A 26,624-nucleotide genomic window follows, 5' to 3' on the forward strand; every position below is an offset into this window, starting at 1 on the left:
ATTGTCCACAAAAAACCAGATATACTTTTTTGAGGCACTAAGAAATTAAAGTTAACAAATATTAATTATATTAGAATCAAATTTCACAGTTACTATAACCAAAGTTATTTGAAAATAATTTATTTACAAATCATAAAAGATAAGGCATTTGAACCTAGGTCCTCAGTCTAAATGTCAAAGGAAAGATAAATGTTCTTAAATACAATATATACAGTAAACTATTTTGGCATTTCATGAGTTTAAAATTTGAAGCTTCTATACTATTTATTGGAGATGTAATATATCCTATATATAGGACTTTTAATTAATGTTTTTCAAGAAAAATTAACCAAGTGATTAAAAACAGCATTTAGAACACATGTGGAGATTTTATATTTATTTATTTTTATACATATAGTCTGTCCGGAAAAAGTCCAGCCATTGTTAATATAACAAGAATGGTTTGCACCACATCAACATAACCTGGCGGCCAAGGAGGGTGGACTGGAATGGCATGTGTGAACAATGATGACTTCACTGTACTAGTCAGTGGGGGCGGTAGATGCCACTGAGTGAGCATGTGCAGTGTGTGGCTGTTGCATTCATAATGACTCATGTGTAGAGAAATGAATCTGCATCAAATTTTGCATTAAGCCCGAACTTTCCTACACAGAAAGTATCTGGGTGATTCCGAAAGCCATGGCCAAGGGCAGCTGGTGATGAGCAACTTCGTCACGACAACTCACCTGCTCATGTGCCTTGTGGAAAACTTTTGGCAAAACATCGAATCACCCAGGTGACTCTGGCCCCCTACAGCCCAGATTTGGCTCCCTGTGACTTCTGGCTTTCCCCCAAACTAAAATCACCTTTGAAAGGGAAGAGATTTCAGACAATGGATGAGATTCAGTAAAATATGATGGGGCAGCTGATGGAGATTGAGAGAACTGTGTGAGGTCCCAAGGTGCCTACTTTGAAGGGGACTGAGGTGTCATTGTCCTATGTACACTGTTTCTTGTATCTTGTATCTTCTTCAGTAAGTGCCTCTATTTTTTTATATGACATGGCTGGATACCTTCTGGACAGACTATAAGCCATTTGGAACTGAAAGATATTTCAAGGGCAAGCTATGAAAATTATAATTTTATAAATGCCACAGAGGTTCATTCCAAGTTTTTGTTAGAATTCTTCATCTAAAACAAATAACTTATTACTCATTATCTAGCTCCCTGTTAAAACTCTAAAAACTAGTTCTATTTGTCATCAAACTTTTTCCTTCATTATAAAAGGGAATAATCTAAAAGATAAAGCATCAGAAGAGTTTTTTCCCAACACTTATGAAAAAAATTAGCATTTTACTTCTGATGCAGTGAGAAAAGCATACTACTGATAGGCTGCAACAAAAAGGCTTTATTTATTTTTTATTTTCAATGTTTTTATCTCCTAAAAATGTCTTCAAAAGGGAATCAAGTGAAGGTGAGGTATGGAGAAATGAAGAAAAAAAAGCGGAAATCAGGGAAGTAGAAAAATGAAATATTATGAATAATTATAAAATATGAGGGAAAGGAAAGAATGTAATTCAAAGGATTTGTCATATTAGCGGTGAAACGCTTAGTCACAGCTTTCACAGAGAACCAGTTCTTGATGGAGCTCTGTAGGCGTATTGATGTTGAAAGTTATACTTAAGAACCTGGTGTTCTTGCACAGCCTCAAGATTTGAAAATGTTATATAATCTCACGTCAATATAATAATTTCTAATTTATACGTTAAAGGTCCTTGAAAGCACCAGAGCAATAATGTATATCTTTATTTTTCATGGTCTCTATTAAAAGTAAGGCATGGGTCCTGGTTGGTGTGGCTCAATGGATTGAGCAACGGACTGCAAAGCAAAGGGTCGCTGGTTCGATTCCCAGTCAGGGCACATGCCTGGATTGCAGGCCAGGTCCCCAGCAGGGGATGCGTGAGAGGCAACCACACACTGATGCTTCTCTCACTTTCTTTCTCCCTCCCTTACCTTCTCTTTAAAAATAAATAAATAAAATCTTAAAAAAAAAAAGTAAGGCATGGTAAAGGCATTGAATAAGTTATTTTTGACTTTTGTTCAGACATCAAAAACATTAAATGTAATCACAAAATTTTAAATATTATTGCTGCTAAATTTAAAAGTGTTAGTTAAAATCTACTATATGTACAGTTTTACCAATATTATTTGCATATTAAAAGGAGCACTATTTAAAAAGGTAAATTAGTAGAAAGGTTTAGAAGGTTAAATTGTCAGGAAGGCTTATTTCTACTTTAAGAAATTTCCTCTACTACATTAAGAAAACTAAAAACAGATTATTTTACTACATATATTGATTAGACACTACGTGGCAGCAAGGAAGCGGAGGTATTCCCAGCTCCCTCAAATGGCTGGAAGAAACAATAGTGCAGAGAATAGGGCACATATTAATTTTATAATCCTGACCTCTAATTAACATTAAAAAACATGTATCAAAAATAATTGTTGACATTTTATTCTTCATTCAAATTTGGAAAATCAAATAAACATGAATCAGGACCTAATACATCTTTGGGAGTCAAATTTTCTAAAGAGAGAAAAAATATTGGACTGAAACTATTAAGTATTGTCTCTAAATTTTCTCAAAGATTTTCTAAAAATATTACAATTTCTTGGTTTCATCTCATATTTACCAGTACTGTAAGAGTAATTTATTATGAAAAAACATTTTAACATACTTACAGGTTAGTCTCTTGGGACTAGTTCTCAGATTACAATAAAACTGACTACCTTTGAAATACTAGCTGCTGGGATCAAGTGATCAGGTGAAGTTTTCTGCATTCTGCATCACTTTGCTATACCATATGCATAATATCTTTGTAATACAAAATAAAACGTAATAAAATACTGCATGCTAGTATAAAATAAAGTTAAAGAAAAACAACTTACCGACATAATTTTATAATATCATATGCAGGTTCTATAAAACAGGGCTGGTTCTCAATTTTTCCTGCACACAGATTCAGAATTGTAAATATCTGTGCTAAATCCCTTAGGGGCTTCAATATTTTTAGTTAAGAAATAAAATTAATAATATTTTTATTAACATATTCTTTATAGCACTTATGCCAGGAAAGTCCATAGAATTCCTATTTTGCTAAATGTGGTTGACACTATTTTAATTATACTACTTTTGAAGACTAACGGGGAAAGTTAGAACCGTATTTTTTAAGGATTATTATTTAATTTTTGTCTTAGTAACCTCTTACTCAAAATATTTTTTTCTCCTCTCACAACACCTTTAGAATTTGATTATCAACTAGTACACCACGGATTCAGTTGATCAATAACTTACTATTGGCAATGAGTAATACCACATTGAAAAAGCTAACTTAATAGCTCAATCTTATCCTTCATCTCCACCCACTCCCACGAAACACTAACTGCTCTGGAATAAGCAACCCAAACCTACCTTACTTTTTCTCAGTCATTTTATTAATATGACTCAGGTGCATTTTCTTGTTTCTAAGGTTTAAATTGGTTGAGATTTTATTTCATTTAAAACTAGTATGAAAGCAAAATGTACTGCCTGTAGATGTTCAGATAAAAGCACCTTTTATTTGCCTATTTAAAAAGCCTAGTTGGTACATGAACAAATTTTGTAGATTCTGTCTTACAGCTGAGGGAGCATGGGAGCTGTGCCTTGCACTTCTTGGTTGAATCCTATCACTTCTAGTCTCTTTCTAGGAGCTTCCTGGGAAAAGATGGGAGAGCTGGGCATATTAGAAATACAAACCTCTGTTAAATTCCTAGAGAAGTGACCAAGACACTTTTCTAACAAACCTTTGCTTTAAGATTTATGACCTCTAAAGCCAGCCTACTAAAGACATTCAGAAACTGAGCCATGTCCTGTTCTCCAACCTGAAGAGAAAAAGGGATGATTAAAGTACGGAAAGAAATCACTTGCTAGAAGACTTTCTTGGCTACCAGTAAATAGTGCTTGACATCCACAAGCCCTCAGGTAACCAACTGACCCAACAAATTCACATAAAACAAGGCTAACATAAGGCAAGAAAACAGTTAAAATTTAAGGCACATTTGCCAGTCCTGAAATTGTTACCAGTCTGTGGCAAGATGACTACAGAAAGTGAGCGTCTCCTGTGGCCGTTTTATTGCATTTGCCACTAGCATATATTTTGCAAAGGTTAAAACAGCAGCAGCAGCCACCCAACAACAGACTGGTTCTTAAGCACCGCAGTTTTGAGACACGCGGGTTTCCCCATATTCTGGTCAGGGTGGTATGTTTTGTAGGGATAATATATTTACGTAATGTTTTGCAGATTATCAAGCACTTACATGGACATTATCTCGTCTAGTCTTCCTAACGACTTCATGAGGTGCTGTTGTCCCCAATTTATAAGGGCGGAGAAGTTGAGAAGCTTATGAACAGTATAAATACTCAAGCAAATGGGTGGAAACAAGACTGACTTGGTTCTCCTACCTATATCCACGGTCTTTTTGAGTTTATAGAACTGACATTATCTGTACAGAATTAACTGCACTGAACTGTTTTTTTTCAATTTTATACTTTCTGATAAACAAAAAACAGTTTTGTAAAAAACAAAAAATGTTAAATATTTTCTGTGGTAGACAGAATAATGGCCTGCCCAAAGATGCCCACAACCTAATCCCCAGAACTTGTGAATGTTACCTTAGAAGGCAAAGGGACTTTTCAGTAATTAAGTTAAAAGCCTTAAGTTGGTGAAGTTATCCTAGATTATCCAGGTAGGGCCAATGTAATCACAGGGTCCTTATGAGGAAAAGAGAGAGGCAGGAGACTACCTGAGAAGAAAATGTGACGGCAGAAGCAGAGGTGGGAGTGATGACATTTTGAGGGAGGGGCGAGGAGCCCAGGAACGCAGGCCACCTCTAGAAGCCGTGAGAGGCAAGGACGTGAACGACCCTTTGGAGCCTTCAAAAGGAACCGGCCCCACTAACAACACCTTACCTTGGGCCCAGTGAGGCTGATTTTGGATTCTGACCTCCAGAACCATAAGGCAACAACGTACGTTGTTTTAAGGCACTCTGTGGTGCCTTGTTACAGCAGCAATAGGAAACAAATACAGTTTCTAATAAAGTTCTCCCATTTCAGGGTGTAAAGGATACAAATCCATTCTGATAATACTGCACCAGTTTCTTGACAAATTTAAGTTGTTTTTCTTCTAAATCATCCTAAAACAAATGATCAGTTTTAGTTCTTTTGTGCTACTGTTGAGATTTAAAAAGTTTTCATTAATATAAAATGAAAGTAGACATTAAAATTATCAAATTATAAAATGTTTCTTAAAACAGTGAAAGTAAAAATAAACTACCATTCAAATGTGGTTAGGAAATTGAAAACTAAAACTAGATTAATATAAGAGCAGTAATTGTTTCCAGAAATAATATTAACGATATCTGCAGCATGTTGAGTTTTCTATGCCACACACCACTTAGGCACCATACATACAGATCACTCCTCAAAACAACCCTATTAGAAAAGTACTATTATTATCCCTCTTTTCCAGAGTGAGAACCTCACGCTGAAACACTAAGTAATTTGTTCAAAATCAGAGAGATGATAAGTGGAGGTGTTAGGAGTCAAATTTGGCAACCTGACTCCACAAATTGTATTTTTGACCTCTGAAATATGGCCAGTGTACTGGTGCAAACCAAACAGGCTCAGCCAATTAAAACAGAACAAAACTCTATACACTGACATGTTTTCATGACTGAATCACTTCTGTCCTTTTAATCCTCTTTAAATTGTTCATAAGAGGCTGTGGCATTTTCTATACCTTTTTTCCCTATCCTTACTAACAATTAGTAGGAGCTATATGTAGTTGAGTTTCCTTTTTATGAAAATGCACATATATTCACAATTAAAAATAATTTGCATAAGAAACACAGCCAGCAAAAGATAAATTCTTATGGAGTTATTATTTTTATGCATTTTCTTCTTCTTTCTATGTAAAAATGCAGAGACAAAAAAAAATGTTAAAACAAGGACTAAAATTTTGTGCCTGCTAACCACAGGACACTGTTTTGTTTTGTTTTGATCAGCTCTACCACTGCCAACCCACGCCCCACTTCTGAAAGCACGCAGTCGTCCCCCGTGGGGGCTCTGGAGTGTGTGCGGGTGTTAGGGCTCGCAGTCAGTCCCTGGGTGACAGCAGGGGTGTGGTGTGCGAGCAAAGGTGCGCGCGCATTGATTTTCCTTTCTCCCAAGGCTCGGACTCTTAATTTTGAGTCTCAATCTAAAATAATTTTGCTTCCATAACATTCTGTATAAGAATTCTCTCAAAATAGCCTATGAGTAAGTAGGAGTATGTATGTGTATCCTGATTTCATGTCAGAACAACCTAAGCAGGACATCATGACACTTCTTCTTCTGCCCTCGCCCCCCACATTGTACTTGAACAAGCAAATACAGAGGCTGGATGAGTCATCTCTACTCTTACGATCCCTTTGATTCCTTCAGTTTCTAGCCACCAGGGATTTGTCCATCTCATGAACCTAAATCTACTCTCCTCCTCCATCCTCCCTGCCAAGTTAAACATATTCATACTAAATTTAAACAGTCCTTGAATATAAAACAGATACCATTTAAAATGTTTTCAACAGGAGAGCACTGAGACTTATTTGGGGGAGAATGCATTGTACCTTTCGGGGCAATCACAGTTTATAAGTGATATAGCAGAGAAATTTTCTCTCAAAGCTTACTTTGCCGGTCTCTTCGAGCAGCCTGGTGATACGACTTAGGTCTGTAGGCTTTAAAGCACCCTGAAAAACATACCGCTCTTAGTATTCTAAATAATGACAAATCAAGAAATTACATCAAACACACAATTTTCATTTGATATTATTTATCCCTTGGCAATTTAAAAATATCTTATGACAAAAAGATAGTGAGGGGACAATGAAAAGCAGATGAGCCCTTGTAGGTGTAAATAAATTTTGGAATAAAAAAAAAAAACTCTTGAATTCTAGCATTATTTTATAATGTTAATATCTTTAAATTTCAATGGTCCCAAAAGGCCCAAGAGAGCGTCTGGAATAATAGCACTTGCATGCTTTGCAAAAAAAAAATTATCCTCTTCATACACATCACACATCTCAAGCATACACATCACACTGGGGTTACCTATGCAGATACACACAAGACTCACTTCTAAACTACAGGTGGAGATGGCCTTCCTGAACTAAGAGCCCCCTCTCAGCTGGTCCCAGCATTCTTAGTCATCCACACTGCAAAACAGGAACCTCCAAGCTCTATAGATTCTACATCTTAAACATTTCTTCGAGCCCATTCCATCTGATTTATTCAGTTCTCATCTCTTGCCCAGTTGCTTTCCTGTGTTCTCCCTGCGTCCACCTACTCTTGTACTTTTCAACATCATTCTCTACCTTGTGGTAAGGTTAATAAAACTCAGCTTCGAACAAAGCCAGTCAATGACTCTCTGTGAATGTCCCTCACCCCCCCTCTATTTTCGTTAATGTTGTTACAGTTCTCTTCCACTCCTTGGTTAACCCCCACGTCGGTCCTTCAGGACACAGCTCAGTGTCACCTCCCCAAGGAATGAAAAAGGATAGAACAAATGTCCCTCCTCTGTGCTCCCATAACACCCTAAGTGTATATCCGTTACAATTCCCATCAGTGTTGTTCTAAGATGGTTTACATATTTATCCCCCACTATCCCTTTCCCCAAAGTTCACTTAGGGGCAAAGACTTGTTTTGCGGCATCCTCAGCACCAAACACTGGGCCTAGCATATAAAGTTAATTGTAGGCCTCGGCTGCTGTGGCTCAGCGGATTGAGCACCAGCCTGCGAACCACGGGATCACTAGTTTGATTCCCGGCCAGGGTACAGGCCTGGGTTGCAGTCCAGGTCCCCAGTTGGGGTGTGTGTGAGAGGCAACTAATCAACGTTTCTCTCCCTCTTTTCTCCCTCCCTCCCCCTCTCTCTGGAAGTGAATAAATACAATCTTTAAGAAAAATACACAAATAAAGTTAATTATAGGTAAGTGGGGAAGGAAACAGGAGGTGCTGTCATGCAAAGTTTAAGTATCTATTGGTGGTGGCCAGATGGGAGCGGGGTGTAGGGGAATGGGTGAAGAAGTACATTAGGTAGTTACAGAGTAGCCATGGGGATATAAAGTACAGTATAGGAGATGGAGTAGCTGAAGAACTTACACACCCACGGACGTGAACAATGGTGGGGGGATTGTCTGAAGAATTGGTGAGTGCTGGGTGGAGGGGCACAAAGGGGGAATACTGGGACAACTGTAATAGCATAATCAATAAAATATAACTTTAAAAAAAACAAAGTTTAAGTATTTAAGACAATACATAAGTCCCAAAATTCTGAATAGTTTTTGGCTATATTTAACTAGGGGATCAATGCTTTGTTACATAACATTTTCTTTTTAATTCAAATGTTATATCAAAACTGCTTACTCCTCTTATATGAATCAAGCTTTCCCAGTTTCCTTTTTTCCTTCCTCTTGTCAGCTCTCCTTTCACATTTACTTCTACTTTAAAATAACCGTTTGAAAAGATGACGCAATGATATAAAAAATATTCAAAAGGGAAAAAACCCCTACTTATTCCTATTATCTAAATATACCTATATTTATTGTGATATATTATTTTCTAGTTTTATATATTTTTACACATTATTTTTGGTTTTTATTTACATGTATAAATACATAATTTCACTTAGTGTTAACATCATTATATTTTCTGACTCTTAAATCTATAATGCATACATTTCTATATTTCTACATAGTCATTATTCCTCTTTAAGTCTAGAATTTCCTTTCCTTTCACAATTACAAATGCCTATATTCTGACCTTAAAAAATGTCTTTAAAAAACAATGTTCAGTTAAGCAATCTGACTTTAAGTCTGCAGAATAAATATCAGAATGAATTTATTTACTCAAAATGATTTTTACTTTAAAAATTAACAATCAAAAAGGATTTACTAAATACTTTTTTATACCTGATATTATGGGTACCATAAAAATTGTTACATTTTACTGTTGAATTACTTACATTATTAAATTCACTGTTACCAACAACGTTGCAAACGGAATTTTGCCTTTAAGGTTTGGGTGTTTCACAGCACCAGCTGTCACTTCCTCCGCTGCCCTCTGCCTTTTCCTTCTGTGTTCCTAGTGAGGTTTTATTTTCTAATTCTCTGCAATATTGGTTTTGAGGGTTGGAAGGGATATTAAAATGAAAGTTCAATACAGGATTTGCTTTTAAACACCTATGTGTATTATTAGATTTTTTCCTCCTACTGAGCAGGTAAAACTCTCACAAGAAACAGAGAGTAGTAAAGATTAAAGCATAGATTCCGCTTAGGTTTAGCTTGTAGTGCCACTTTATGTTACTCCGTGTTTTACTTGCTTGGCATATATTATATTCTGAAGATTTCTTCCTCTCCTCCTTCCCTCCCTCTCTTATCGTTTGCCTCCTTCTGCAAGTATTTATAAGCAGCTTCTGTGTTTTAGAAACCGTGCTAGGCGTGGGGAGCACGCTGCCCTGACCTCGGGTAGGTATCAGTCTGGCATGGGTGCAGGTAAGACAGATACCATACTATAAAACGCTTCACAAATGCTGGGAGGCGTGCTCTGGAAGCACGCAGAAGAGGCAGAGAATGGCACGGGGAGCAGGGGAGGGAATCTGGGACAGCTTCGGAAAACGTACTCTGCAGGCAGAGGGGAGAGTAAGTGGGATTTGTGGGAGGAACTGAAGGTTTGAGAGATGGAGGCAGAGGCAGTAGTGCCTGTGAAGGTCTGGCGGCAGGAGAAAAGATGGCATGCCGAAGGTCGGTGAGTCATCCAGTACGGGAGAGTGCAGGAGTCAGAGGCTTCAGAGGGCAGCACAGGTCAAATCACGAATAATGATAAAGACAATGACAGTGATAGCTAACACTTAGACGACATCTGCTTCCAGGTGCAGTTATAAGCCCTTTTTATGTACTTACTAATCAAATTCTACGAGGTAGGTACTATTATTAACTCCATTTTACAAAAGGCCTTGTATGCTATGCGAAGGATCTTCAGAAGCTATTGAATGGTGTGAGGGCCTGGGTATGTGAACAGACCATGGCGGTAGGACTATGGCCCACAGCCTCTGCAGCAACCAACCTGGGGCGTCAAACCACACTTTCTGCAGCATTTGGCTCAGAAAAGTCAGGATTTGGTTCATGACTGCCAGGTTCCCTATTGTTTGCCCCCTCAGTTGCCAATCAGGACCCAGAAAAAGCCAAATATACTTCCCTATTCAATCATACAGAATGCCCTGCTTCTAGCTGGCTCACCTCCGGCTTCCCCATGGCAACTACCTCCAACCAGAGCAAACCAGAAGCCTTGGCCTGTGTCACTATAAAACTTCCCTGCCTGCCTTGGAGTCTCTGCCAAATGCAAGTAAACCTGGCTGACACTCTTTCTAAGGACAAGCTGAAGCAGGGTGCAGCCAAGAGGAGGGCCCTAAGAAGGGATTTGTAATGGGGTCCAGGACTCGGGGTGTCCAGGAAACATTAGAAAAATGTATATAGGATGTCCTCACCCCTACAGGCCTGAGCCAGGGGGGATGGGACACATGGAACAGGGCCATTCAGAGCTGTTTTGGGTAGCAAGAGCTTTGCAGCTAACCCCTGGCACAGTCATTTAACATATCTATAACCTTTAACTGGTTTCATGGATATGTTAAATAGCTGTGGCCCTGCTTTGAGCCAGGGAGATGGGAGTGGCTTCCACCCAAGATGGGACTGGGAAGCAACTCCCCCTGGTTACAGGGCCTGCGTGAGAGCGTGGAGATGATTGGCTCCAAGCCATGGGGCCACACCTGCCCAGACTTACTATGGCAGCCCAGTAAAGCTGGAAGAATACGGGGATGCTGGCAGGTGTAGCTGACTGTAGGAGGAGTCGGAAATGGGCTGCAAAGGAAGATGGGAACTGGGATTTAAACCTAGGCCCGGCAGCCATAGGTAGGAGGAGAGACCATGTGGCTCTGAAGTAAAAGAGAGACCATGTGGCTCTGAAGGGAAGAAGAGACCATGTGGCTCTGAAGGGAAGGAGAGACCATGCGGCTCTGAAGTAGGGGAGAGACCACGCGGCTTCAAAGAGTAGGGAGGACCACAAGGTTATGGGGGAGAAAGAAGAGACCATGCAGCTCTGAAGGAAGGAGTGAACCACGAGGCTCTGAAGCAAGTAGATAGATAGAGGTCCATGTGGTTCTGAAGTGGGGAAAAGGACCACGCGGTTCTGAAGGAGAGTAAAGAGGACCACGAGGTTTTGGAGTGCTTCTTCTTGCCACGCGGCTTAGGCAGCAGGAGAGACTTTGCCAGGAAGAAAGGGGAGAGAGGACTCTTGCTGCTGGGCCATGAGAAGGTGCCGCACGGCTTTGGATTAACTGGAGATTGCAGCAGCCACACAGCTGATGGTGCTGGGAGCCTGAATCACGGACTTCTACTTCTTTTCCTGAGACACGGTACCCCGGACTGGGCACAGGGAGAGGGAAGGACTGTGCATCTGTGGGTATTCTAGAGGACTTTAGTATCTTACTGAAGACATTAGGTCATTATTCTAAGTTTGTGTAACTTTTGAATAAACAATTCCTTTCCTTTTCACCAGTCTCTGGCATTGAGAGACGTCTTTCCTCTGGCGGCGGGCATTGCGAACCTAGCAGGTGGGCGTGGGGGGAAGGAACCTCCAGAGACAGAAAGGCGGAATCCTTTCTGTAATAATTTATCGTGAACCACCCCCACCCTCTTGCTCTGTAACAAAGCTTCAAATACACAGCCTCTGTTTGTTCTCATTAGGGTGGTCATTTATTTTCACAGGTTTTAACCAGAGGAATGTGACAAGAAGATAATTTTGTCTCTTGAGTAGAGACTGAACTGGGAAGGTCTAGACTGGCGGGAGGAGAGCAGTCTGTGACTTCCGGCCTTGACTACGCAGAGGCAGCTGGGATAGACAGACAACAGTGAACAGAATGAAAAACATCAGGGAGGTACCACGAGCAGGAACTAAGGAGTGATTCGGCTTGGTGGAAAAGAAAAAAATAAAAGTTGCGGGTAGCTCCTGGGCTTGCGGAATTATACAAGCGGTGGGTAAATAAGATCGTATGAGCAGAGTGTAGAAGCAAAGAAGAAGATACACGTGTAAATATCGAAATAATTGCTGTTATTATCATAAGATGTTGATGGAGAAATCATAAAAACATTAACAAAACCTTTTAAGATCAACCATTTAATATACTGCTTTGAAGCAAATTAGACCTCCCTGTCCTTCAAGTTACAAGATGAACTAATTTTCCCACTTTACCAATGGACGTTTCGAAGGGGAGAAATCTTGCTCATTTGATACTTAGTTATAGAGAAAGGAACTAACACTTACTGTGGCCCTTTTATGTGCCTGGCACTTTACCTCTTAATTAATCCTCAAATCTACCATATAATGTTGATGAAACTGGGACTCTGAGACCTAACTTGTTAAAGTCACATAGCTAGAAAATGGGCCAGCAGGTCAGTCTGATGCAAGAACGCTGGTTCTTTGCACCTGAGTGCCCTGCCTGACCCCTCAACTGACCACAGAGGTTATTTCTAACAATTACTCCAAAACAGGGGTAGACAAGTTTTAAAGACATAGTCAGCAGAACCTTGGAGGCAGTGGCAGAGTATGACACCAACTAGCAGGTTGTGGGGGTTCTTAGAAGTCTGAGGGAGAGCACATTTGGGCAAGGAAGCTCAGCCATGATACATATGCAACTAAACTAATCACGATTTATTTTCTTTATACAAATATTTATTGATAGCTTATGCTATGTCAGACATTGTTCTAGGTACTTAAAGATACAGTATTGAATAAAACAAAATTTGCCCTGGCTGGTGTGGCTCAGTGGATTGAGTGCCGGCCTGCGAACCACAGGGTCACCAGCTCGATTCCCAGTGAGGGCACATGCCTGGGTTGCGGGCCAAGTCCCCAGTATGGGCCATGTGAGAGGCAACCATACATTGCTGTTTCTCTCCCTCTCTTTCTCCCTCCCTTCCTCTCTCTCTAAAAATAAATAAATAAAATCTTTAAAAATAAAAAGAAACAACCATAAAGAGGGTTTGTGTTAAAAAAAACCACCTGTTTTCATAAAGAATTGTTTTTTTAAAAAAAATCTTTACCCAAGGATATATGTTAATTGACTTTAGGGGGTGGGGCAGGGGAGTGAGGAGGAGGGAGAGAGAGAGAGTGAGAGAGAGAGAAAATGAATGAATCATCAATGTGAGAGAGAAACACTGACCACTTGCCTTGCCTACACACAATGACTAGGGGACCAGGGATCGAACCTGCAATCTTCTGGTGCATGGGACAATGCTCCAAACAACCAAGCCATCCGGGGAGGCAAAATAAATGTTATACAGTGTAGTACAAGATGATAACACTCTGGAAAAAGGGAGAAGTGCTAGGATGCTCAAGCAGTGGTCAGCAAAAGACTCACAGAGATGATACTATTCAGTATTTCAGCAGTCTTTTTTCAGATTTATTTTTATTAAAAGAATTTTTTTTCTTTTATTGAATCCAGAGAGAGGGGAAGGAAGGGAGAAAGAGGAAGAGAGAAACATCGCCCCATCTGGGGACTGAAACAGCAACCCAGGCACGTGCCCTGCCTGGGAACTGAACCTGCGACCTGTCAGTTTGTGGGAGGACGCCCAACCACTGAGCTGGCCAAGTCTTGAAGACATAAGGGAAGACGCCATGAATATCAAGGGGAAGACTTGCCAGCAAAGACCCTCAGGCAGACGTATACCCAGCATGGCTGAGGAGAAGCCCGAAGGCCAGTGTGGCTGGAACACAGAAGGCTTTGTAAGCAACTCATTAGGACTTAAATTTTTATTCTGAGCTCAGAATTAAGGGGAAAAGGACAAATAAGTATTAAAATATATTTGCTATACTTAAGAAACCCAGATTCTAGTGGGAGAGACAAAACTTAGACAGATGAAACAGTGTCCAACATCAAACAAGTGCTAATTGGGTGAGAAACTGAGCGACTCAGCCCCAGGAACAGGCCCACTTGTGTCAAGATGTGTGTGGGTGAAAATAAATGGGCAGCCTTCCTCCTGGGGGAGTTCTTCATGTTGCAGAAGTAGGACCCAAAGGTAGGGCAAGATTTAAGTTCAGAAGAGGGAGAGGGGAACTCATTCAATAAACATTCACTATCACCTGCTGTGTACCAGGCACTGTGCTGGATGTCGCTGGTGAACACGGGAGGAAATGGGGGACACTACAGAAAAAACAACAAAGTTCCCGTCCTCAGGAAGGTGGCACTAAGCAGGGCGTATGTTACAGATAGAGCACGGATTATGCTTTAAAACCCGTACAAACAGCACAGGGAAGGGGAGCGCAGGCACTTTAGGAAGGGCAGAGACCTTGATTATCACTTACTTCAGTGGTTCCGAGGCGAAACATCACCTGAGGAAGCTTTTTACGAGCCCCAGATGGTATTGAGCAGATCTGGGGTAGGGCCCATTTGTGTGCATGACAGTGGTTTGAAACACTCCTGAGATGACTATGATGGTCACTCAGGTTTGGGGACCGCTCATCTAGTACAGGCTCATTTTGTAATGACAGGGAGAAAATTCTGAGATGTCCTAAGTTAAATACAGCGGGAAAAGGATGGGGGAAGAGACAAGAGAGGTTAATCAGTTAACAACTGCAGTGCAAAACCAACAAAAGACTGCTTACATTCCTGAGCGTATGTTGAAACTCTGAATTAACTTCTGTTGCTGTGATTGTCTAAAGAGAACAGCCAGGCGCCACTGCCCACCAGGAGACTCTGCTTCTTGCTTACACTGAACTTTCTGGACTATTGCCTACAACCAGTCCCAAGGAACAAACACTCTCCATTATGGACTATGAACCTAGCCCAGAACTAGCCCCACGTCACCCTCTCCAACTCCCTGTATCTGTAGCCACCGTAAACTGACTTGCATCTGTCTCCCCCACTTGATGTGTAAAAAAGCCCATCAACTCCAGGACATCTAATCCTGGTGCTCATGTAGACTTCATGCCCCACTACCCGGTGCTTTTCTGGCTAGCATGTGGCTCAATAAATTCCTTCTTTTGGAAATACCTTCAGCCCTGAAAGCTTCGTTAACCAATAGAAAAGGGAACAGGCCTAGAGAGGTTAAGTGATTTGGTCAATGCAATTACATTAGGTGAGCAGGCAATAAGGAGTGAATGTGGAATCCTGAAAGAAAGAGGGGCAGGACTCAGAGGGAGGAATGAGGGTGACACAGCGGTGTTTGTGGACAATAGACTGGGAAAAGGAAACAGAGCAAGCCCAGGAGCTGACTAGAAGGATGAGACACTGATCCAGGGCTGACTGAGGCCCTGTGGCGACAAGGAAGAACACGTGGTTGCATTTTTTTTTCAGATCTTCACCCGAGGATATACAAGGAAGGAGAACAAATAGGTCAGTTTCTTTTACTTTTAGATCCTCACTCAGGATATGCTTACTGATTTTAGAGGGAGAGGGTGGGAGTGGGGAGATCACTATGAAAGAGAAACATATATCAGTTGCCTTCCGCAGGCACCTCAACCAGGGATCAAACCCTCAACCTAGCTATGGGACCTTCTGGTGTATGGGACGAGCTCCAAACATGGGAGCCACCCAGCCAGGGACAAGTAGTTCTTTTTTAAAGATTTTATTTATTTTTAGAGAGAAGGGAAGGGAGGGAGAAAGAGAGAGAGAAACAGCAATGTGTGGTTGCCTCTCATGTGTCCCCTACTGGGGACCTGGCTTGCAACCCAGCCATGTGTCCTGACTGGGAATCAAACCGGAGACCCTTTGCTTCGCAGACAAGCACACAATCCACTGAGTTATACCAACCAGGGCCAGGTAGTTCTTTTAAAGCCCCATTTGGTACCCCTTGTTTTTTTTTTTTTTACCGTATCATCTGACCTGCTGAGGGAGGGTTGGGATTCTGTTTTATTGTTGTTATTGTTTATTTTGTTTTATAATCTGAATACACATGAAACTATCTCCTACAGCTTCCCAGGAGTTAGTTGTGAAACTCTGCAGCACTGTTCACATCACACACTGCAGCCGCAATGCATTGTGCATTGCAGTGGGAAGTGGGGTCCTCTGATCAGTTACAACTGCACCACCTCCAGTCCTGTTAGAGAAGCAGAATCTGGAGCTCTGCTCCAGACCTACAGAATCGAAATCTGAATTTTAATAAGATCCCTAGATGCTCCAAATGTCCATGAAAATTTGAGAAGCTGCTCTAAAGGGTTTCTGATTCTTTAGAATGAGAGGAACCACATTAAAATTAATAGGGAGTAGGAGGAGGGTAAACAACTTGTGATTTCAAGCCCGTGGTGGAGCTGGCTTAATGACCTGAGGGAGAAGCCACACCCTCACTTTTATACTCGGAGGAGGAGGCTGCAAATGTGGACCGGTTTGAAAGGACTGAAAACGCTTAGATTTCCAAAAGTATTTCCTCCACTGGCTTGAGGCAGGGGCCTAAAAGGTTATTTTAATGATAGCAAAGAGCACTAGAGGCCACTCTGAGCAAAGAAATCGAGTAACTCTCAACTAACTTCTCTTGGCCTTCGGGTCCTCCTTTGTAAAGGCAACCACAAACAAAGCCCGAGAAGGCTGAGTGATCACGTCTCCCAGCTCTAAGTTTTTATTTCATTTCTTTTCGCAGATACTTTTTCTTTAGTACCTTATAAAATGTTAATACTCCTGACTTAGTTATTGTTAAACAAACAAACAAAAGAAACTTTCACAGCTGAAAGGTTTTCTGAAAGAAAGATTGAGCTACACGCTAGCCAAAAAAGACCAGATCCTGGGGAAGAAGTCTAAACCACCAGCAGCAGCACCAGGTAGGAAAGAAAACATGGCCATCATCTGGAATTGATGGGAGCTTTTAAACATCTTTGGGGAAGAAAGATGTAAGTAGTTCTGAAAGAATTTACATTGGCTACAGATAAAGGGGTGGGGGAGGCGAAGTGGGGTCAGGTGCACAGTCTGTAGGTAGGAGATTTGACAACTGTAACGACAGTCTTGAAGCTCATGCGTACGCAGGACATGGTGGGACCAGCTCATAGGTGCCTGGAGGTTGAATCCCAGCTCCAACGTGCATTCAGGATGTGAGCAGTCTTTGGTTAGCTGGCCACAGCTGCTAACTGCTTAACTAGTCCTGTCTTTTTCTCTCACACCCGGCCTCACGTAATTTCATGCAGGGCATCTCAGAATTTTTCTCTTGTCATTATTAGCAAGGTAGAAACTTTAATTAATACAAATTGATTTCTTTTTGGAAAAGAATCCTAGGCCCTGGAAGGAGAGGTAGTAATGAAAGAAAAGGAAATGGAAAGAAAAAAGGAAGGAAGTAAACACACACACATATATACACAGGTAAACCTGCTTTGCTTTACTTGATACGTTGTGGACTATTTTGACAATGGCCTATTAAAAAGTATTTCCTTTTTCCTTTTTAACCCATGCTTGCCTGCGTGATATCTCCTTCTCCCCCCACCCACCTGGCCTTTACACCAGATAAAGGAAGAATGAATGAAAACTGTTAAGATACAAAATTCACCTGCTTCCCAGTTTTGCCACGTGCAGGGAGAACAGCGGTAGTGTTGAACCCCCTTTCAGCCTTGGGAATGGGGCTGCTGTTCCTCAAAGTTCTTCTTTGGGGAACACCTCCACAAAACTGATGAGGTGAATCTCCCTTGTTCCTCCTTGTGCAAAAATGCTGTTGCTCCACAGGTTACTGTGTAAACGTCTGACTAACTGAACCCCAACCGGGGCAGGGGGCCCTACCATGCACCACCTACCAGGCAAGTCTTCAAAGATAGAGTTTGGTGGAAAAGAAAGGAATCTTTTATTTAATAGTAAGTTTCTGCCTAAAATATCTGGGTAACAAAAGTAAAAGGAAAGAAAAAGTCAGAATATGACATCAAAAATAGCTATTTAAATATTTGTCAATATAATTACTACATAGGTTCAAGAACTGAAAATAACACAAGAACAAACATCTGTTCACAGGGCTGACTATTATCACCAAGGTATTTGGAAATAACAGCACGTTTCTGCCTCAAAGCCCGTTCCCTCTAAGACACCCAAAGAAAAATCACCCTGTCACCCCCTGCCAGCTCAGTTCATGGTTGTGTCACAAACCGCTATTCCCACCCAAAAGTATCATAGATGTAGGTGGCTTAGCTGGTCTCTAGTCACTGTCCAGCTTCAGGCATCTTTTGGAGTCTGTGCCCCCAGGCTTCTGCTCACATGCCTGCACTGGCCACCATTGCCCTGCCCCCTCCACTGGGGGAGGGGAAAGAATCAACAGCCTTTTTGCTTTCCTGTGCACTCCCTTTCAAAAGTCCTCTCCTGAAAAGTCAGTGGGAGTGTCCAGCCTTCCAACCAATGAGGGCCAGAGTCAGTTATATTTGCCCTTCTTCTGGCCACCATATTCAGAGAGGGGGCATCACACAGGCACAGCTCAAAACCCTCCCCCATTTCTGGGGGTGTGTGTCATCTCCCCACCCTGTTACATGACCATCCTCAGAGAGCTCAACTCTACTCCCACAGCAGAACCGGTCCCCAGTCAACTGGCCACTCCAAAGGAACTCTCCAAAGGCTCCAGGATGTTGACTCAACAGACAGGGTTCCTTACGCAGCCTGAGATTTCTTAATCTCAACAGTAATTCCCACAGTGGCCCCATGTCATAGAGTGAACAGCCAGGGCAGGATCCTCCACAGAATTCATGTTTTAAGGCTTAATCATGGCTCTCCGGGAAGGAGCAATGGAACCCTGGCATGAAACAAAGGTCTTGGAATTTCTAAACACCCAGCCACAATGGAGATCCAGGCAAGCCTTCGAAAGTCGAATTTCTCAACAGACCAGCTTGGAAGAATTAATTTTGTATAACAAAAGTAAATTCAAAACCAAATACAAGCACAATAAAATAAATCAATTACAAGCACCATATGATTTCACTTAAATGTGGAATCTAATGAACAAAATTCACAAACAAAATAGAAACAGACTCAGAGATAGATAAAACAGTGACAGCTGTCATAGGAGAGGGGGACTGTGGGGCTGGGTGAAAAAGGGATTATGCGAAAAAACACAAGAACAAAAACCAAGAAATAAAAAACCCCCTGCAGACACAGACAACAGCATGGTGATTACCAGAGGGAAAGGGGGTGGGGGAGGTAGAAGAGGGCAGAACGGGTAAGTGGTGACGGAAGGAGACAACTTGGGGTGGAGAAGAAACAGTACATTATACAATGATGTACTATAGAGTTGTACACCTGAAACCTATGTAATTGTATTAACCAATGTCACCCCAGGAAATTCAATTAAAAGCCAATGAAATAAAAAGAGAAAAACAAAAATCAATTCTATTCCCTGCTAATCTGCTCTGACCCACCGCATAATCAGCTTCGAATTTCATATAAAAACGATGTTTCATTTCTAATTTTAACACCATTTCCTCTGCTCCGGGTGCAGGTTTTAGTAAGCAGCAAATTTAAACATGGGAAACTTTATATGTCTGTATTAAAAACATCGTTATGTAAACAGGATCTACATACAACAGCACAGTGCAAACAAAGTTGGTCAAATTCAGGTTTTCGCTAAGAATGTCTTCTTCCCCTATACCCTGCATCGTCACACTTTTGTAAGAAGAGTGGCAAATCTTTAGATGCAACACAGTTCCTATCAAGAGACCAATGTCATACTTCACAGAACTAGAACAAAGATTTCAAAGATTTATATGAAACTGCAAAAGGCCCCATGTAGCAACAGTGATCCTGAGAAAGAACAACAAAGCTGGAGGAATCATGCTACCTAATATCAAACTATACTATAAGGCCATAGTAATCAAAACAGCATGGCACTGGCATAAAAACAGACACATAGATTAATGGAACAGAATCGAGAGCCCAGAAATAAACCCACACCTTTAGAGTCAATATTCAACAGAGGAAGTGAGCACATACAATGGGCTAAAGATAGTTTATTCAATAAATGGTGTGGGGAAAATTGGACAGATAGGTGCAGAAAAATGAAACTAGACCACCTGTTTACACCACACACAAAACTAAATTCAAAATGAATCAAAGACTTAAATGTTAGACCCCAACCCATAAAAATCCTAGAAGTAAATATAAAGAGCAAAACCTCAGACATTTCTCATAGCAATTTTTTTATCAGATATATCTCCCCAGGCAAGGGAAACAAAAGGAAAAAATAAATGGGACTACATTAAACTAAAAAGTTTTTGCACAGCAAAGGAAATCATCAACAAAATAAAAAGACAACCCACAGAATGGGAGAACATATTCCCTGATACATCTGATAAGGTAGTAATATCCAAAACTTATGAAGAACCTACAAAACTCAACACCAAAAAAAAAAATCCAATTAAAAAATGGGCAAAGGACCTAAATAGACACTTCTCCAATGAGGACGTACAGATGGCCAACAGACATAAGAAAAGACGCTCACCATCACTAATCATCAGAGAAATGCAAATTAAAACCACAATGAGATATCATCTCACACCATTCAAAATGGCTACCATCTATAAATCAAAAACAGAAAAGTGCTGGTGAGGATGTGGAGAAAGGGGGGCTCTTTTGCACTGTTGGTGGGAATGCAGATTCATGCAGCCACTGTGGAAAGCAGTATGGAGCCCCTCAAAAAATTAAAAATGGATCTGCCTTTTGACCCTGTGATCCCATTTCTGGGAATATAGCCTAAGGAATCCAAAACACTAATTCAAAAGAACGTAGGCACTCCTATGTTCATTGCAGCGTCATTTACAATCGCCAAGATTGGGAAGCAGCCGGTGTCCATCAGTAGGTAAGTGGATAAAACAACGATGGGACATTTACACAATGGAATACTACTCGGCCATAAAAAATAAGAAAATTTACCATTTGAGACAGCATGATTGGACCTGGAGAACATTGTGATAAGTGAGATATGCCAGAGAAAAACAAACACCATATGATTTCACTTATATGTGGAATCTAATGAACAAACTGCATTAACAAGCAAAACAGAGACAGACTCATAGAGAGCAGGATGCCAGCCTTTGGGTGGGAGGAGGGCAGGAGGTCTGGGGGTGGAGGGATGGAGGAAAAAGGACTCATGGCCATGGACAAGAGTGGTCATTTGCAGGGGGAGCAGGGTATAAGGGTGTTAAATGGTAATGTAGAAAATACAATTAAAAAAAAAAAGAAGAGAGAGAGCTGCAAAGCCTCACCCACTGAGTTTGGTGGGACGCTCCAGGGAGGACCTCGTGGCCCGAGTGCCCAGGAAGATTGGTTGAGGACAGCCACACCCGCTCTCAAGGGGCGCAGTTTTCCGAGGGATCAGCTTTGTGCTTGGATCCCGCGTCCCACGGGCTCCCCCTGTTTCCACTTGGGCCCCCATTTCCGCCCTTGCTGCCCCCGGCCTCCTCCCCACCTCTAGACCTCAATCTACCCCCTCCACAGCTCCCAAAGCACCTACACGGTCCCATACCTGAGCATCCTCGTCCTCCGTCACCACCCCGACTACCGGGATCCGTCGAGGGCTACTGGACTTGCCCCTGCCGCCCGGTCCCGGGGGCTCGGCGGTCGCAGGGGCCTCCGCAGCAGACATGGCTGAGGCGGCGGAGTGACGGACTGGGGGGCGTCTTCTATCCTACACGGTGCCCACAGCTGCGGGATCCAAAGAGGCCCAGCCCCCGAAAAGGGAAGGCCACCTGAGAGCCGCTAGAGGCAAGAAAGTCCCTGGGTCTAGGCCACCGTCTCCGCACCCCCGCAGCGCACTCGCGGACCCCGGCGTCCCCAGGCCCGCTGGTTGTTAACACAAGCCAGTGCGTTGCTAAGGGCGGGGCAGGGGCGGTGAGGCGCTGGCTCCTACAGAAGCCCAGGAAGCCAAACTACTCCCCAAACCTACTCTGCGCCTCCACGGTTGGACTGGCTAGGTGGGTTTCCACGCTGGACCTCGGCATGTAGCCCAGGAGTGTTTCGTGGGCGCCGTGTGTCTCAATGTTGGTCGTTTGCGCTGGGCCTTCTCGAAAGGGGCGACAGTGGGTGGAGCGTGAGGTGTGGATGGGGGTGTGTAAGTGCTGGGTGATGGCCGGGGAGTGTTGGAAGTGGGGTTTATCTCACCCTAGGGAAGTGATCAGTGCCATCCACATTTCCCAGCCTATTACCTCTTCTGTACTTGAGTGGCCCTACAGGGCAGCTAATAAGGCATTTTACACAACGTTAGAGGACTTCTGAGTGAAATCATTGAATCTAGAACAAGTTAACCCCTGGAAGCCTCACTTTTCTCATCTGTCACATAGGATAGCTGTGAGAGCATAGAATGGTAGATGATGGTTTGGTCAAGTGTTGATTGGCACATCAAAAGCACCACGTAAATGGTCAAGATTATCATTATCTTTATTGTTACTAGGTTATCTCTTCACTGTTTCCTCTGTAATAGTCCAAGAAGGGTGGAAACATTTAATGGAAAGCTTCTCACGAAATCATCGGTATAACTTAATCACTCCAAACACCTTGGCTGTGAAAGCCTATTTAAGAATCCTTTAAACCTTTTAATCTTTTTTAAACCTCCAGAAAATCTTCAAGATTTAAATGTGAATTTTAATATAATTCATGGAGTAAAAAGTTACACAGAAACTCCATTAAAAATAAATTTCATTTCACTTCTCAGGGTTTCTCTCATTTGTAGAATAAGCAAGTTGATCAGTGATCTCTAAGGTTTCTTAACCAGTTCAAACACTGAATGACATTTTTGGGCCCCCAAATAAAAAGACGTGGAAAAACTAGACTGGGCGTGGCAGTACTTAATGTAAATCACAGCCAAAATAACCCAAGCTTCTTTGAAAGAGTACTGAGCATTTCCAGTTCCTATTTTCTCACTTCAATGCACTTTTTTACTTTCTCATCCTCACTCCTCAGAAACGGATCTGAGGTCAAAGTCCGCAGACACTTTCCTGACCTCATCTTGCTGTACTTGTCTGCGGTATTTGTTGACCACTCTTCCCTGCTTTGAACTCCCTTGCCTGGGCTTCTGCATTGTTAATTTTACAGTTACCTATTGGTACTTTTAGAGCACCTCACAGGGCTTACACCTTGAACTGGGTTCAGTAGATCTAAGTTTGCTATCACCCAGGGAGAGTGAAATGGGCTCGTCAAGTGTATTAAGGTGACCTGAACTGATGTTGCACATTCCGAGTACACCACATCAAAAGCAGACAAGCCACTCGGATAAATGCAATGTAATCTTGTGAGAATGGCACCTAAAAGCAAGATGGTGGTGAACGGACAACTGGATGACTTGCTTATCCTGTGCACTCATCCTGGCATCTCAGAAAGATAAACAGGAGGGACTGCAAAGGAAAATTCTCCAGTTAAAGCAGAGCTTGCCTACGAGATGTCAACTACTGTTGTGTTTCAGCACAACAGGCTGAAAGCTGTTACCGTTCCATAAACTTCCATGGCTCTGGAAAGTCAGACCCTTCTCCTTGGACTTAACCGAAGCAAGCCACTTTCCTGACAAATGAACAACAGGATTCTTATTTTATTTTAACCAATTGTATACAGACCTATATATTCATTTTGTCCTGTATCCAGCGTACCAGTTTGCAAAGCTTAATTAGCGTAACTCCCACGAATGCCCCCTTTCTAGCACTTAAAAACCCCTGACTTTTTTGTTTAAATTAGGTAGTAGATTTAAACTTAATCATCATTCACTGATCCCTTTTAATATAGATTTTTGGAAGTTAAGAGTACAGGACCCATTTTTATGACACTAAAACAAATGTAAGGGTAAAATGACTATTAAAATGGCAAACTATTTCAGAACAAAGTTAAATTAACAGTAAACATACCAGAAATGAATGTTTCAATCTGATAACAATTCTGCAGATTTAACATGTTAAGTTACAAATTGCAATTTCTTAAAACAAGCAGCTAGAAATTTTAATATGTTGACCTACACGATTTTTAATTTTTAAAGTAACAAAGTCAAATGTTCTGAACATAAATAAATGTGCAATATTGTTCAGACTTTTTCCTACTTCTTTGCATATTGCCTAATTAGTAATGTTTAGTAAAATTAAAATTATTCCTTAGCATGAGTTAGGAACATTTCTAATAAGGATTTTAGATTACACATGAATTTGGTAGTCTCTAAATTAATGCCAGATATTCTAAATGTTCAAATAAATATTATTCTTTTCTGAGTCAGTGTAGTTTAAACAGAATTTTTATAGCACATATGAAATGAAATTATAGTATAGGGTTAGCAGGTTGGCTTTGGGGAATTATATAAAAGAAGAAGTATATGTAATGCTGGAATTCAAAGTGTTTTAAAAATTTGTTCAGGTTGATTGTGACAGAAACAAAGCCGAAAAAAGAAACAAACTAATTACCTCTTTCCAACAGAATCATTAATGTAAATTTGGGAGTAATAAATACATGCAACAGAAAACAAAAAACAGCCACCCCCGAAGTCCACATTCTAATGAAAAGCGTATTGATAATCCAAATTGTGAGTGATAAATAGGAAGCTGGAGGAGCTCTTCATGTTTGGTAGAAAAACTAAATAAATGGTAGTAAATGAAATGAATTTATGAAGAGTGACTTTTACCTGATCAAAGCTTCAGTTCCACAATATAAGAATATTTCTGTGAAAAGAAAATGTTCTCAAGCTTTTAGAACTAAAAACTATTTACGGTGTTTACATGGTGGAAAATTATAGTGAAGTATGCCCAGGATGTAACTGTCTTTGTTGTGGAGCAGTATTAATCAGACATTTTATTCTAATAACATTAATTATTCAAATTCTGTAACTTGACTTATTCTGATTCTGTATTAGTTTTCTAGGGCTGCCGGAACAAATACCACAAACTGGGTGGTTCACAAGATATTTTATTTCCTTACAGCTTGGAGGCTAGAGGTCCAAGGTCAAGGTGTCCAAGATTGGTTTCTTCTGAAGACTCTCTCCTTGGCTTGTAGGTGGCCTCCTTTTGCCTTTGTCATCACATGGTCTTCCCTCTGTCTTACTCTCCTCTTACTTATAAAGATGCCAGTCATATTGGATTAGGGCCCACTCACATGACCTCATTTTACTTTAATTACCTCTTCAAAGGTCTTGTCTCCAAGTATAGTCATTCTAAGGTACTGGGCGTTAAGATTTCAACATATGGATTTTATTTAGGAGGATACAATTCCGCCCATAACTAATTCCAACACTCTTTGGGTTATAATTTGAATTTTTAGAAAGAACAGATTCAATAACAGAATATGGTATTTAAGGCAATACTGGTATTCTTGCCTGTAGGACATTGATATTTCTCACAGTAGTGAGAAATTACTATTCTGATTTAACAATTTATCACTGTACATTTACTTGATTAATGAAAGTCTGTTCCTGGTAGATGTACTGGGTTGGCCAAAAAGTCTATCTGGCTTTCTCTGTAAAACGAAAGACTCATTTGTCATTTTCACCAATAACTTTATTCATTTGGGTATTTTGAGTATATCAGCTACCTTCCGTGTGGTATAACATTGGTTGTTCTCAATTAATGTCTCAATTTGATCACTATCAACTTCAACAGGCCTACCTGACTGTGGAGCATCGTCCAGTGAGAAATCTCCAGCACGAAACTTCACAAACCACTTTTGACACGTTTGATCAGTCACAGCACCTTCTCCATATACTGCACAAATCTTTTATTGCATTTCAGTTGCATTTTTACCTTTCTTGAAAATAAAAGCATAACATGCCAAAAATGTTGCCTATTTTCTTCCATCTTCAATATTAAAATGGGTACACAGAAATTCACCGATTTTGATGTTTTTAAAAAATGCATGCTGACAGGACAGCTGTCACAATACAACCTAACAAAAATTGTTTTGAATGAAGTTAAAAACAACTAAGTGCTACTAGAACATCTTATAGGAGAAACCAAACGGACTTTTTGGCCAACCCAATATTCCCTTCCAGGGCTCCCAACCAATCTGAATTTTAACCTGCTTTCTCAAATCATCATTTATTTCATGTTTCATTTTCCATTTGAAGAATCCACTACTGTGCTAGCTAGGTTCCCTCCAGCCTGCCATAAACAACAACACACATTGAACTGCTGCCACTGTATTGGGGGGCACACTTGCTGGGATGCAGAAGTTAGGAAAAGATGGAAGTGAGGCAGGTAGTGGAGAAGGGGGCAGAAACACAGGAGTTACTGAGCTGGCCATCGCTTTGGAGTAAGTGCAGTTAACTCCTCAGTCTTTTAGGGTGTTTTCACGGACGTCTATACAGACTATTGCACTTTGGAACAGCCCATCTAGGGGAAAGCAAGGGAGAAGGGTTTATCCACCGGCTCCCTCTTGTGCTGCATCTCTTTGGTAGAGTTCACCTCTCAAGTAGGATTGCCAAATTCAGCAAGTAAATAATAAACAATAAATATTCCCATGCAATATCAGTAACAGAATTACACTAGAAAGTTATTCATTGATTTTCTGCAATTCTAATTTAACTAAGTGTCCTGGCATTTCTATTCTCAGGACATTAAAAC

The 26,624-nt window shown here is 41.1% G+C and overlaps 1 protein-coding gene across 1 annotated transcript in view; it reads right to left on the minus strand.

The window, feature by feature from the left end:
* Window positions 1–21,981, minus strand: part of CFAP69 (cilia and flagella associated protein 69) — a 68,110-nt gene extending 46,129 nt beyond the window's left edge. Inside the window, exons 1-4 of the mRNA XM_024577261.4 lie at window positions 21,569–21,981; window positions 6,741–6,800; window positions 5,145–5,210; window positions 2,928–3,037 (exon numbers count right to left, since the gene is read on the minus strand). Of these exons, the coding sequence (XP_024433029.1) occupies window positions 2,928–3,037; window positions 5,145–5,210; window positions 6,741–6,800; window positions 21,569–21,688 (356 nt within the window). The 5' untranslated portion in view covers window positions 21,689–21,981. The remainder of the gene's footprint in view (window positions 1–2,927; window positions 3,038–5,144; window positions 5,211–6,740; window positions 6,801–21,568) is intronic.
* Window positions 21,982–26,624: the final 4,643 nt, after the last annotated feature.

The sequence above is a fragment of the Desmodus rotundus genome, chromosome 6 (genome assembly GCF_022682495.2).
Source record: "Desmodus rotundus isolate HL8 chromosome 6, HLdesRot8A.1, whole genome shotgun sequence".
Taxonomy (NCBI): Eukaryota; Metazoa; Chordata; class Mammalia; order Chiroptera; family Phyllostomidae; genus Desmodus; species Desmodus rotundus.